Consider the following 13,582-nt stretch of genomic DNA (forward strand, 5'->3'; position numbering starts at 1 on the left):
CTTGCATCTTGAGGCATTTTACTAGAGCCTCGCCCTAGGGCCAGCCCCGAGGCGAGTCTCAATAGAGTCTTTTAAAACAATGCATAACTCACACGACACTAAGTTTCAATTGGAAAAAAAAGTTTTGAATTTGTGTAATTTGAGTATATATATTTTTTTAATTTCTTATTTGGTTGGAGCTCCGACTAAATTCGAATCACGCACTACTGATCATTTAGACGTGACACTCCTAATAAAAAAATTTCTATATTCAAAACTCAAATTTAAAATTTTTAATTAATTGTGAAACAGTCCCGAATCATATTAGTTAATTGGAGTATACTTGCATCAACGTCATTACTTGACTCAGGCCAAATGTCTCATTTTGCCCCACACTGAATATTTCCATAGTCCTTTTCCTATAGATACCTCTTGTTTGTATATCCCCGAAAAAGAACTGAATTGCAGATTCTCTCTCTCTTTCTTCCACTTCCATACCTCGGGATTCTCACCAAATCCGACCGCCGTCTACGGTGGCCCTCAGCTCACCCTCCGCCGTTACTTTGTGATAGTAACGAGAAATAAAAACCAATTCAAGTAACGTAAGAGTATTTAGTTGAAAAATTACTTTAATTCTATTCTTGACATTAACACCATTATTATTATTATTATTATTATATTTCTGTCATTTTCTTGCCGTTTGTCAGCAGCTCAGTTTCTCTTTCTTTTTTTGTGTGTATATATTTTTATAAGTTTTGCTGTCACTTCTACAGAGCAACAAGGGAAGTCCACCGATTTTTTTTTCCTGAAAATTTTCATTGATGGGTTTGGTAATGAATGTGGTAGCAATAGCCCTAGCTGTTGGGCACAAAATGAAGAGACCCTTTGGTGTGGATGATCAGGATATTGAATTTGGAAACCCATGGTGGTTTGTTTATGCGGGTGTGTCTTGTTTTCTCGTGCTTTTCGCCGGAATTATGTCGGGGCTTACATTGGGGTTGATGTCTATGGGACTTGTTGAGCTTGAAATTCTTCAAAGGAGTGGTACTTCTACTGAGAAGAAACAAGCAGGTTCTGTTTTTATTTGTAAATTGATTTGATTTTGCTTGAAATCTTGAAATTTTTTATGTGGGTTATTGATTAAGAAATTGATGTTTGTTTCTTTTCAGCTACTATTTTGCCTGTTGTTCAAAAGCAGCATCAGCTTCTTGTGACTTTGCTTTTGTGTAATGCGGCTGCAATGGAGGTGAGATGTTGGGGGTAAAGTCTTGATCATAGCAAGGACATGCACGGGTTTCTCATAATTTTTTTCCTTTTTTTTGAAAAAAAGTTTATCAGCTTTCTTTATCAAGTTCACTGTTTCTAAATTCTAACTGTGTAAATGTTTCCACTTGGAATACTATAATCAAGTATGATAACAACTCTTTCTCAGTCCCAAACAAGTTGTGATTGGGTATGTGAATCTTCATTCACCATGTTTCTTCGCTTAAGTTCAACTCATGTCATCATCATATACCGGTAAAGTTAAAAGTGAAAAATAATTTTATATATAAATACTAGTAGTAATAACAATATTAAGAGTTCTCTATATCTTTATTGGCATAAGGTAAAAGTACTGGGAAAGCAATAGGTTCAAATTCAATGCGACAAGACTAAAATCTATTGCCAACTAAAAGATATCACCTATATGGATCGCATATAATACAAAATTTACAAAATATATCGCATGCTTATTTTGGCTCTTTCCTGCAATGTGTATGGTGTAGTTTCGATCAATAATGTTTATTAGTGATATAATTTCTGCTATGACCATGGGCTTTGCAGGCTCTTCCAATATACTTGGACAAAATTTTCCATCCTGTTGTTGCTGTCATTCTCTCTGTGACTTTTGTTTTAGCTTTTGGTGAGGTAATAGGCTTCCATCCACTGTATAACTGCTAGACATGTATTCTTGAACTGGGAACTGCAACAATTTCATTGCTTTTGCTTTGCTAATTCAGATAATTCCACAAGCAATATGCTCCCGATATGGGCTTGCTGTAGGTGCAAACTTAGTCTGGCTTGTTCGCGTTCTTATGATCATTTGCTATCCCATTTCTTACCCAATTGGAAAGGTAATTTTTGTTTCTCTTGTGTCTCTACTAGCACTTGGTGTGTCGTCTATCTCTATATCCCTATTTGATCTTGCTGCAACTTATTTTGGACAATTTTCGGATGGGACCATCTATGGTAACATCTGAGGTCATAGTGGTCAAACTTGAAAGTACTGTATAGGAAATGTAATAATTTGTTTTGGGTATCAAGAATTTATTTGATCTGCACGTCAGAACAAATGATATGTCTATCCTTTTCAACTGTGTTTATTAGTATTGCATGTGGATCTCTATCCAAAAAAGGAAAAACAAATTGGATGTGGATCTCCTTCCTCATAGGTTGTAATGTACTGGTTCATTGCTTTTGACTAATCTGTACAGGGTAGACTTGAAATCTTGTATTACTGTGGCTAGAAAACCGATCAAGGATTTCTACTACACTTTGATATACGGTCTCTAATTCAACGAGTTCATGCAGTCTATACTGTTGTTTACAATTTAAAGACTTCTTTGTGAAATCATGACATTTAAATGTTGAAATTGACATGGCTTAGGTTCTTGACGCTGTATTGGGACATCATGATGCTTTGTTCAGACGAGCTCAGTTGAAAGCCCTTGTTTCTATCCACAGTATAGAGGTAATCCCTCTGAGGTAGTGTTCATTTTCAGAAGGCTGAAGTTGATTTAGCTGCTGATGATCATGACCTAAGTGTCTCCTAAAAGCTACCACTATTAGGAGGCAGTTTTCTCTAGTATGCTACCATAATAATTGACTTAATATTGTTATGATACTAAGTTTTCTCTATAATTTTCTATGTTTAGGCTGGTAAAGGTGGTGAACTCACACATGATGAAACTACTATTATTAGCGGAGCACTGGATTTGACAGAAAAGGTCTGCAACAGTATTCTCCTGTTTGATTTTCAGTTCTTTTCCTTGCTTTCCTTCTTTCCTTTTGATCTGGGATAGCTTTTGATAAAGCATCTGCTTCTGGCACAAGAAGGCTTAGCAAAAGATGATATAACCTTCTTCCCTTTCTTAGAGTAGTTTTGCTTCATTGCTACTCCCTCTGTTTCAATTTATGTATCTTACTTTCCTTTAGTCTCTTTAAAAAAGAATGCTATTCCATATTTAGTAACTTCTTAATTCCAACATTCCGCATGCCTTGTTTAAAATTGCAAGATTTAAAGGGCATTTTGGTACACTAGTTTAGTGTATGTGCTTTGCACGTGTGTATCATGTTAAATAGTAATAAATGTATATAAAAAGAATAAAGTGTTGTGTGTATGTTATATTATGAAGTACAAATTTTTAAAAAATAACGTAGATAAAAAGTGTACTTAAAGAGGAACGTGATAACTCACCATCATACTCACAACAAAGGAGTAAAACTAAATATAGTGGACAAAATTTCGTCATTGATAGAAAATTCAATAAATACGTATCAAACAGCCATGTGGCGACTTATATGCTACTGCTATTGTATTGGTATACAAGTTAATTACCTATATATATATATATATATATATATATATATATATATATATATATGTTATTGCCATTTCACCATGTAATTTTCAAGTAAATTTGACAAGTCAATTAAGGTAAATTGTAAAACATAAAAAGAATATGCACACAGATGCAAAGTACACATAGAGTTAGAGGAACATTAAATTAGGACCTCTTTTTTCACGTAAAAGTTAAAACCTATCAACACTAATTCTGAAGAAAAAAAACTACTGATATTTTCCACTTTTTCTCTTACTAAATATTTTCCTCTTTTTCTCTTACCATATATTTTAGGACTCCTATTTTACATACACAAGGAAAAAAAAAACCTACCAACATTATTTCTCATAAAGCTTTTAATTTCCTTTTCTTATCTAACATTTTTTATGCATTTATGCTTTTACTGAGCCGAGGGTCTCCAGGAAACAGCCGTCCTACCTTGGTAGGAGTAAGGTCTGCGTACATTCTACCCTCCCCAGACCCCATGTTGTGGGATTTCACTGGGTTGTTGTTGTTGTTGTTGTATGTTTTCCTCTTACCATATATTTTAGGCCTCCTTAATTTTTCAAGATTATAGTCAATATTATAAAAATAATAAATAATAATTTGAGGAAAATAGTAAATGACAGTTTTGTACTTCAAGCAACATTTCTAAGGACCTTCATGCTTTTAATTTAACTAGTTTTGATGCACGTGCATTGCACGTGAATGCCAAACCATGTAATACACTATTTTTAAAAATAATATCAATATTATTAAACCAAAATTTCAAAAGTATTCCTTTCTTTCTTAAACTCCGTGCTTGTCAAACTAATACACATTAAATAAAATGTAATAGAGAGAGTTATAAATAATTAGTCAGCAAGTTCTCGCATAGGCTGCTGATATCATGTTACCAACCAAACTAATGTTTTGTTCTTTCTTTTAGTAACTTCAGTCAGGCATGTTTTCACAACTTATAAGAACAATGGTCTAAGTTTTCTCAGATTTGTGCAGACTGCAGCAGAGGCTATGACGCCTATCGAATCAACCTTTTCCCTGGATGTCAATTCAAAGTTGGACTGGTGAGATTATGATAGATGGTCCATTTTCTTTTTTTAAATTGGCTTGGATACCCATCTAGATTGAGTGATACAAAGAACCCATTCCAGTTGATTTTTAAGCCTTAAAATCTCTGAAATGAAGGCCAGCCAGAGTGATCTGGCTTCTATTCTCATGCAACAATTAAAAGAAGGCAATTACAAACTAATCATATTGGGGTGAGAATGAATTTCATATATGAAATGACTCTTGCTCAGATGCTTTGTGCACCCTTCCCGGGACCCTGCTAACACGGGATGCTTTGTGCACCGAGCATCCCTTTACTCTTGTTCAGACGAGTTCCATTTGTGATACATTTATGCCTCTCCTCCTTCATAAAATTTCTTTTCCGTATTGGAATGGTACATTGAGAAGGAATAGAAGAATTCTGTTCTACTTCCTTTGTTGCTAAGTTCTGCATTTTTCATTGGCTATTCATCTTATTGCTTTAAAATATAGAGAGTGCTAAGAAAATCTAAGCAGTTTTAATCTTCAAGAGAGTGAGCGACTGAAGTTTTTTGCTGTTGCATGAACTCCAAATATATAACTGAAGTTTCAAGAGAGGATTATAACTCCTCATAGAGATCAGCTTAAGAAACTGTGGTCACTTTCTTAGAGGTACAAATTTGAAGCTTGAGACACTGTTGCTCTTTTTGGTCCTTGACAACCCAATCCCACACTATTAAGGGATCCCCACTATTAATGTTTGTGGCAAGAGATGTGCAGATTTCTTTATTTAACAAGCTCATCTATTCAGGGAAGCGATTGGGAAAATCCTAGCACGAGGTCATAGCCGTGTTCCTGTTTATTCTGGACATCCAAAGAATATTATCGGACTTCTACTGGTTTGTGGGAAATTTGATCTCAAAATATTTCATTGTCTATGTCCCCCTTGGTAATTTAATGAATAATCAGCTTCCCTTTTGCTTCTGCATGGGACAGGTAAAGAGTCTTCTTACAGTACGAGCAGAAACAGAGACCCCCGTTAGTGCTGTTTCCATCAGGAGAATGCCTAGGTACATCATGTGTTAATTTTTGATGTGGACTACACTGAGAAATATAAATTCTCATACATAGTGTTTCAGGGTACCAGCAGATATGCCTTTGTATGATATTCTCAATGAATTTCAAAAGGGAAGCAGTCACATGGCAGCTGTAGAGAAAGTAGGCAAGAAAGACTGCAACCTTGCTTCTGATCGAGCTGGTGTCAAAGGTGGAGAAAACAAATTTTGGAATGGCGACTCACAGTTAACTACACCATTCCTGTGCATGAATGATGAAAAATCAGACACTGTTACTATAAATGTTGATAAGGTCTCGATGCAGAATCAAGAAATTAAATTCCCATCATTGCATCAAAATGGTGTAACGACAAATAACTCAACATACTTAGCAGAAGATATTGAAGAGGGGGAAGTCATTGGCATCATTACTCTGGAAGATGTTTTTGAGGAACTCCTGCAGGTAATCTGTTTCTTCACTGTCTTTCCCAAGGTGTTACCTTATGGATCAATTCATATGGTTTTTTCTTAGTGCTTGCAACTCATTGCAAGTTTCCAACTGGGGCTTTTGAACATCCTGTTTCTCCAAAATTAATTCAAATTCATTATCCAATTGGACTTATCGTCCTTTTACTGGATAACTTTTTCTTCAGCTTTTATCATTTTCAATAACTGAAACTACATTCTACTCATGACTGGATTCATCATGGATGCAGGAGGAAATCGTGGACGAGACTGACGTATATGTAGACGTTCATAAAAGGTCTTAAGAACCGACTTTATTTCTAAGTTCTGTTTTTGGGTGATAATCATGACTCACTATTATAATTATTGCTGTAAGATTCTAAGTTGTCGACTTTCATTCTGGTACAATCTGTACTTCAGAATACGTGTAGCTGCTGCTGCTGCTGCTTCATCAGTTGCTCGAGCCCCTTCTGCTAGGAAAGTGACAGGTCAAAAGGCTTCGGTGAGTCTCAAACAATATCTTCTGATATTTCCTATGTAGAAATGAAGTGTTTATGCATGTTGGAATCTCTATCATTCTCGTGCTTGTGTCCTGTGGTTTAATTAGCAAGGTCTAAGATTATACTATACCACTGTGATGTCGTAAGTCATATTCTTAGTGTTTCATAGTTTGATATTAAAAAAGATTTTTTTAATTAAAAGTGTATTTATTTCTATTTCCTTGGACCAAACTGGTTGTTGCTGCATAAGATTTCATGCTTTTGTAAGTTATGATGGTGTGAAACAAAATTTGTCACCCAATCATCCTGGTAGCCTGGGAGCCAATTTGCTTGGTACATGAGTGTATTTCTTTCACTATTCGATAATTGCCTGGCAAAAAAGCTTGGCAGTCCTGCAATTACAGTTTTCTATAGTATGAAAGCTTGATCCCGAAAAGGATTTCATATTTGAGGCCTACAAAATTTTTCTGGATCTTTGACCATTGAGCCAATTTTGACTCTATTTTGCTAACATCAAGTAGTGCAGAGGTGACTTCAGTATCAGCATTTTTATTCCAGCATGAGACTTCATGCTAATGCATGTGCATGATGTAATTGTCACAAAACTTTGTTCTGTTCTTTTTTTTAAGGACAATTTCTTATCTGCGCATCATTTAAGAGGCATTTTGTTAGTTCTTCTCATTTGTGCTTGAGCATAATGAATATCAGATAAGGTAAAACTTTTGCTTTTTTGGCAGAGTTCAAGCATATTGGTGGCAGAAAGATGCTAACTTGTCATTTCTAAAAATTACTGTTTTGCCTTTTATGACTAAATTGATTATCATTCTGTATGTTGATAGAAGCTGATAAAGATGTTATTTTCTCAGATAGTGTAATTTTAAGGATGTTAGGCAATAAGATTTCGATGTTTGCCCAGATTTCTGATTCAGCACATTTCATGTTTGGATTGTGTCTTCAGAATATGTTGCTTTTGTTTTATAGAAGAAATCCAATGACAAAATAGGAATAGGTAGTAGATGTGACATAGATCATTGTATAATATAGGCTTTCAAATAGTGTAACCAAATGCTGGTTGGGTGCCATATTCAGAAGGGTGATGCAATTTTGGATTCTTCTTGAATGGAAGTGCATAACTTAGAAACTCTTCGACAACAGGAGAGGAGTTGCATGTCTGGAAGGGGTTCAAATTGTATCACCTTCATTGGAAAAATTATACTGTGCAAATAGGGTAAAACAATTATTTTTGTATATAAATAAGGGAAGCTTCTAATTTAGTAGCAAAGGTGGCTAAATAGTTGTTTAAGTTTCAGGTTTGAGTTCTAGGTTTATTTGAATCTCCTTGTTAGAATACTCGCGGTTCAACAAAATTGGTCCATTGTGTCTCAAAATTTACCCAACTTGTCATGTAGGGCAAGGACGGATTCAAAAGAAGTCAGTTGAGCGATGATTGCAGTAGATAATGGGGAGATGGACCTTTCTTTGGCACCAACATGTGGTTTATTAAGCGTAAATGGACCATGCAGGTGCAGTCTGTATAAAAAATTTTGTAGTCGTTTTTAGTTGACCAGGAAATGTAAATTCTTGCTGTTTCGATTGTAATATTCGACTCTTGGTATCACTTGTATTAAGCTCGATTATAGTGACTTAGATAAACTTTAATAACAGCATTATTCCTTTTTTCCTAAAGATAACTTTCCCCTTCACTTTTTTTTGTCCAGCAAAGATTTAACCTTGCCCAGTTTGTGTAAAATGACATCTTCTTCAATATAGAAAGAATGCAACTGAGTAAAAGGTTGTTGCCATTCCTGATTGAGTTCTTTTCTGCAAAAGTATTTTTGATCCTTGAAATCTCCATAGCAGGTGAAATTCTTCATTTTAGTAGATCAGTTGGTTAGTTATCTAAACTTTTACCTTCCTCAACCCCCATATCTTTTAAAAAAGGAAAGTGCAATTCTTCTGAAAGAGTAGTGTGATTCATCATTTCTTGCAACTTGCATGACTTGGCTGTTACATTGACTTTGCTGGTATTCTTGCAAAATAGTTTTCATCCTTAATCTTAACTTGAGCCTATCTTGAATCTGATTCTTAGAGCAATGGCAAATTTGTTTTCATGTGATTTATAGACTATGGGTTCGAGTTGTGAAATCAACCCTTGATGTAAGGGTTAAGTAAAATGAATTTATTTAGTCCATATTTATTTAAATGGATCACTCATATTTTTTAAATGGGTAAATATGAATTGATCTATTTCAAAAGTTCATACAAATATGAGTATTCATATAGATCCTTAGATCACCCAAAATTTTTAATTGTACTAGAATTAATTTTTTATTTTTTTAAAAAAAAATTTTTGGGTGGGGTTGGGGTAGGGTAGAGGGTGGGTGGGTGGGCATGGGGGATGTGGGTGGGGGTCCAGTGGGGGTGGGTGGAGGGGCCCAAAATTTTTTTTTTTGAAAATTTTGGAATTTTTTTAAAAAAATTGGGGAGCGGGCGGTGGGGGGTCCGAGTGGGGTAGGGTGATGGGTGGGGTTAAAAATTTGGGGTGGGGTAAGGGTAGGGGGTCCGATGGGAGGTAGGGTAGGATGGAGAGAGGGTCAAAAGATTATTTTGTTTTTTAGAAATTATTTGAAGTTTTTTTTTAAAAAAAAAATTGTGGTGGGAATGGGGTAGGTAGTTCGAGTGGAGGATGGGCGGGAGCGGGGTTTGGGTGTGCAAAATTTTTTTTGATATTTTTTTTTAAAAAATAAGGGTGATGGAGATAGGAGGTGGGCGAAAAATTTGATTGATAAGTGGGGGGTGGGAGGGGGTGGGGTGGGGTGGGGTGGGGGTGGGGTGGGGTGGGGTGGGGGTGGGGGGGGGTTATGGAGTAGAAGAGAAATTAAATTTCGTTTTGTATGAAAAATTAACTATCTAAAAAATAATAATTTAGGGGGTCCGGTGGATTTTGGGTTCACCTTTGCTCTCGTTTTAACTCTGACCTCTGATTCTCTCTTTCTTCATCCATAGTGACATATATTTCATAGTTCTTGTCACATTCACTGCTACATATCTATTGTTTCATTAGAGAAACATTTTGTAGATATTTCTCTTTTTCTTCTTTTCTTTTCTTCTTTGCAGGGTTTCTTTATTGGTGCCTTGAAGGTGTTCAACGAAATTTCTCAATGAAATACTGTTTCATTAAATGCAATCATTTTTGGGTTCTTGGCTCAAGGATTTGTTCAACCCAAGATCTGCTACCCACACAATCCAAAGGTCGTTGTGAACATCACCTTGAAAATCAGGTTCATTTCAACTGGAGTAGGTACCTCCGGTTTCCATATCTTCCCCTATTTATTTCTTACTCATACAATTGTAGTTACATTTTGCTAAGCTTAAACCTTTGAATAATTTATTAGTTCATACACCTTTTCGTGACTTTGAATAGTAATGGTAGACTAGGGTCATGTTCTCGCTCAAGAACGGGGACGGGGATGAGGTTTAGGAGGGGTAAGTGGGTTAAAGAAGCGTCTAGAATGAGAGTAGGTTCTTGAAACATTGGGACGTTGACGGAAAAATCCATAAAGCTAGTTAAGATTCTAAAGAAGAGGAAGATTAATATTGCTTTTGTACAAGAGACCAAATGGGTAGGTTCTAAAGCTAAGGAGGTAGACAGGTATAAACTTTGGTTCTCTGGTAGATCGAAGAATAGGAATGGGGTAGGCATTTTAGTAGACAGTAACTTAAGGGATCATGTGGTGGAGGTTAGGAGAGTCACTGATAGGATGATGTCGATTAAGGTGGTCATTGAAGGGACCACGTTGAACATTATTAGTGCTTATGCGCCGCAAACACGCTTAAACGAGGAGGATAAGAGGCGCTTTTGGGAGTATTTAGACGAGTTAGTGGGAGGCATACCGTCTACTGAGAAGCTTTTCGTGGGAGGGGATTTCAATGGGCACATCGGGTCTATTTCGGGAGGGTATGATGATGTGCATGGAGGCTTCGACTTCGGGGTCAAAATGGAGGAGGAGTCTCACTGTTGGATTTTGCAAGAGCTTTTGGGTTGGTGATAGCCAATTCGAGTTTCCCAAAAAAGGAGGACCATTTGGTAATCTTTCGGAGTGCGGTGGCTAAGACCCAGATAGATTTTTTACTCCTTAGGAAGGATGATAAAGGTCTGTGCAAAGACTGTAAGGTCATTTCGATCGACAACCTTATGACCCGACATAATCTCTTAGTGATGAATTTAGGGATTAAGATGACGAGAAAGAAGAGGATCGGGGATGACCGACCTAGGATCAGATGGGGGAGTTTAACCACGACTAGCACCTTGGAGATGGGAGAGAAATTGAAGGATATGGGGGCCTGTGATAGTAGTGGGGATGCGAACACTATGTGGGATAGGACGGCTAGTTGTATTAGGGTTGTAGCAAGGAAAGTGTTGGGAGTCTCGACAGGTAGCCGTGGCCGGCACCGAGGGGACTGGTGGTGGAATAGAGAAGTGCAAGGGAAGGTGGAAGCAAAGAAGATAACGTATGCGAAGCTGATAGAAAGCAAGGATGAGGTGGAGAAGTGGACGAATAAGAAACTTTATATGATAGCGAGGAAGGAGGCGAAGTCGGCGATTTCGAAGGCAAAAAGGCAGCTTTTGAACGTCTTTATGCTGAACTAGAAGAGAAAGGCGGGGATAGGAAATTGTTCAAGCTAGCCAGGGTGCGAGAGCGAAGGGCACGCGATGTGGATCAAGTGAAGTGCATTAAGGACGAGCATGGAAAAGTATTGGTAGAAGAGACCCTCATTAAACAGAGATGGCAGTCGTACTTCTATAAACTCTTGAACGAAGAAGGAGACAGAGAGATTGTGTTGGGAGATTTGGAACATACAGGGAGGATTCACAATGATGAGTGTTGCAGTAGTATTTCGGTCGAAGAGGTTAAGGGTGTCGTGCGTAGGATGTACTGGGGAAAAGCGATCGGACCTGACGAGATTCCTGGTGAGTTTTGGAAGAGCACGAGCCCGGTTGGTTTGGAGTGGCTAACTAGGTTATTTAATGTCATCTTTAGGACAACAACGATGTCCGAAGAATGGAGGTCGAGCGTAATGATCCCTCTGTACAAAAACAAGGGGGATATCTAAAGTTGCAACAACATACTATGAAAATGTGGGAAAGAGTGATGGAAATGAGGGTTAGAAGAGGCGTGTCTATTTCAGAGAACCAGTTCGGATTTATGCCGGGACGCTCAAATACTGCATTTTATGAGGAGACTGGTGGAGCAGTATAGGGAGAGAAAGAGGGACTTGCATATGGTATTCATCGATCTAGAAAAGGCGTACGATAAAGTTCCACGAGAAATACTATGGAGATGTTTGGAGGCTAAAGGTGTACCGGTGGCGTACATTAGAGTGATCAAGAATATGTATGAGGGTGCCAAAACTAGGGTAAGGACAGTAGGAGGGGACTCAGATCACTTTCCAGTTGTGATGGGGTTACATCAAGGATCAGTCTTTAGTCCATTTTTATTTGCCTTGGTGATGGATGCATTGACGCAACAAATTCAAGGTGAGGTGCCATGGTGTATGTTTTTTGCGGACGACATAATCCTGATCGATGAGACTCATAGCGGAGTTAACGCTAAGCTGGAGGATTGGAGACACACCCTGGAGTCTAAAAAGTTTAAGCTGAGTAGGACCAAGACAGAGTACTTAGAGTGCAAGTTCAGTGAGACACCTCAGGAGGTTGGCGCAGAAGTTAGGCTTGGTGACCAGGCTATCCAAAAGAAAGGTAGTTTCAAGTACCTTGGGTCTATCATGCAAGACAATGGGGAGATTGACGACAATGTCACACATCGTATTGGGGCAGGGTGGATGAAATGGAGGCTCGCTTCCGGGGTGCTCTGTGACAAGAAGGTGCCACCACAACTTAAGGGCAAGTTCTACAAAGTAGTTGTTAGACCGGCTATGTTTATGGGGAGGAGTGTTGGCCAATTAAGGTTTCTCACATTCAAAAGATGAAAGTAGCCGAGATGAGAATGTTGACATGGATGTGTGGGCATACCAGGAGCGACATGATTAGAAATGAGGCTATTCGGAACAAGGTAGAAGTGGCCTCGGTGGAAGACAAGATGCGGGAAATGCGACTTAGATGGTTTGGGCATGTGAAGAGGAGAGACACAGATGCCCCAGTGAGGAGGTGTGAGAGGTTGGCCATGGATGGTTTCAGAAGAGGTAGGGGTAGGCCGAAGAAATATTGAGGAGAGGTGATTAGACAAGACATGGCGCAGTTACAGCTTACCGAGGACATGACTTTAGATATGAGTGTATGGAGGACCCACATTAGGGTAGAAAGCTAGTACATAGTCTCGTTATTCTATCCTATTAGCGCACTACAATTTCCTTTGTGGAGGACTCAGATTAGGATAAAAGGCTAGGTGATTCATCCTTTGCACCATAGTTGTTGTAGTTCTGCTCATTGTTTATTGCCATTTGACTTCTGCATTGTATTGCTGTTTATAGTTGTGGCGCCGTTGTACTTTGACTATCTTATCTTATCTTATTTATTTATAGTAGTTAATATCTCCTTCTTCCCATACTATTCTACTATGACTTTCTCATTTTTTTTTGCTATTTTTTATTTTCATCTTGTTTTCGATATGCTTGTCCTTATCTGACTTTTTATCTTGTTTTCCTCTCTTAAAGCCGAGGGTCTTTCGGAAACAGCCGCCCTACGTTTTAAGGTGGGTGTTAGGTTTGCGTACACTCTACCCTCCCCAGACCCTACATTGTGGGATTATACTGGGTTTGTTTGTTGTTGTTGGGAGTTGTAGGGCTTAGAGAATTAATAATTTTGCTTTGAGCCGAGGGTCTCTCGGAAACAGCCGTCCTACCTTGGTAGGAGTAAGGTCTGCGTACAATCTACCCTCCCCAGACCCCACGTTGTGGGATTTCACTGGGTTGTTGTTGTTGTTGTTATTTAATG

General features: G+C 38.0%; 1 protein-coding gene across 3 annotated transcripts; it reads left to right on the forward strand.

The window, feature by feature from the left end:
• The first annotated feature begins 362 nt into the window (after positions 1-362).
• On the forward strand, positions 363-8,369 carry LOC129882844 (DUF21 domain-containing protein At4g14240-like). 3 transcript variants are annotated; one of them, XM_055957325.1, is made up of 14 exons: positions 363-581; positions 753-1,050; positions 1,149-1,225; positions 1,804-1,887; positions 1,980-2,093; positions 2,627-2,710; positions 2,895-2,966; positions 4,578-4,645; positions 5,419-5,506; positions 5,604-5,677; positions 5,747-6,125; positions 6,379-6,425; positions 6,548-6,629; positions 8,037-8,369. In XM_055957325.1, exons 2-14 carry the CDS (start codon positions 801-803, stop codon positions 8,085-8,087), a joined length of 1,470 nt encoding a protein of 489 aa, XP_055813300.1. In that variant the 5' UTR covers positions 363-581; positions 753-800; the 3' UTR covers positions 8,088-8,369. The 3 variants fall into 3 exon arrangements, with proteins under 3 accessions (XP_055813300.1, XP_055813301.1, XP_055813302.1); XM_055957326.1 differs by having other exon boundaries at positions 363-576; XM_055957327.1 differs by lacking the exons at positions 363-581; positions 753-1,050 and having other exon boundaries at positions 1,149-1,239; positions 8,037-8,363.
• Positions 8,370-13,582: the final 5,213 nt, after the last annotated feature.

Source organism: Solanum dulcamara, chromosome 3, assembly GCF_947179165.1.
Source record: "Solanum dulcamara chromosome 3, daSolDulc1.2, whole genome shotgun sequence".
Classification (NCBI taxonomy): Eukaryota; Viridiplantae; Streptophyta; class Magnoliopsida; order Solanales; family Solanaceae; genus Solanum; species Solanum dulcamara.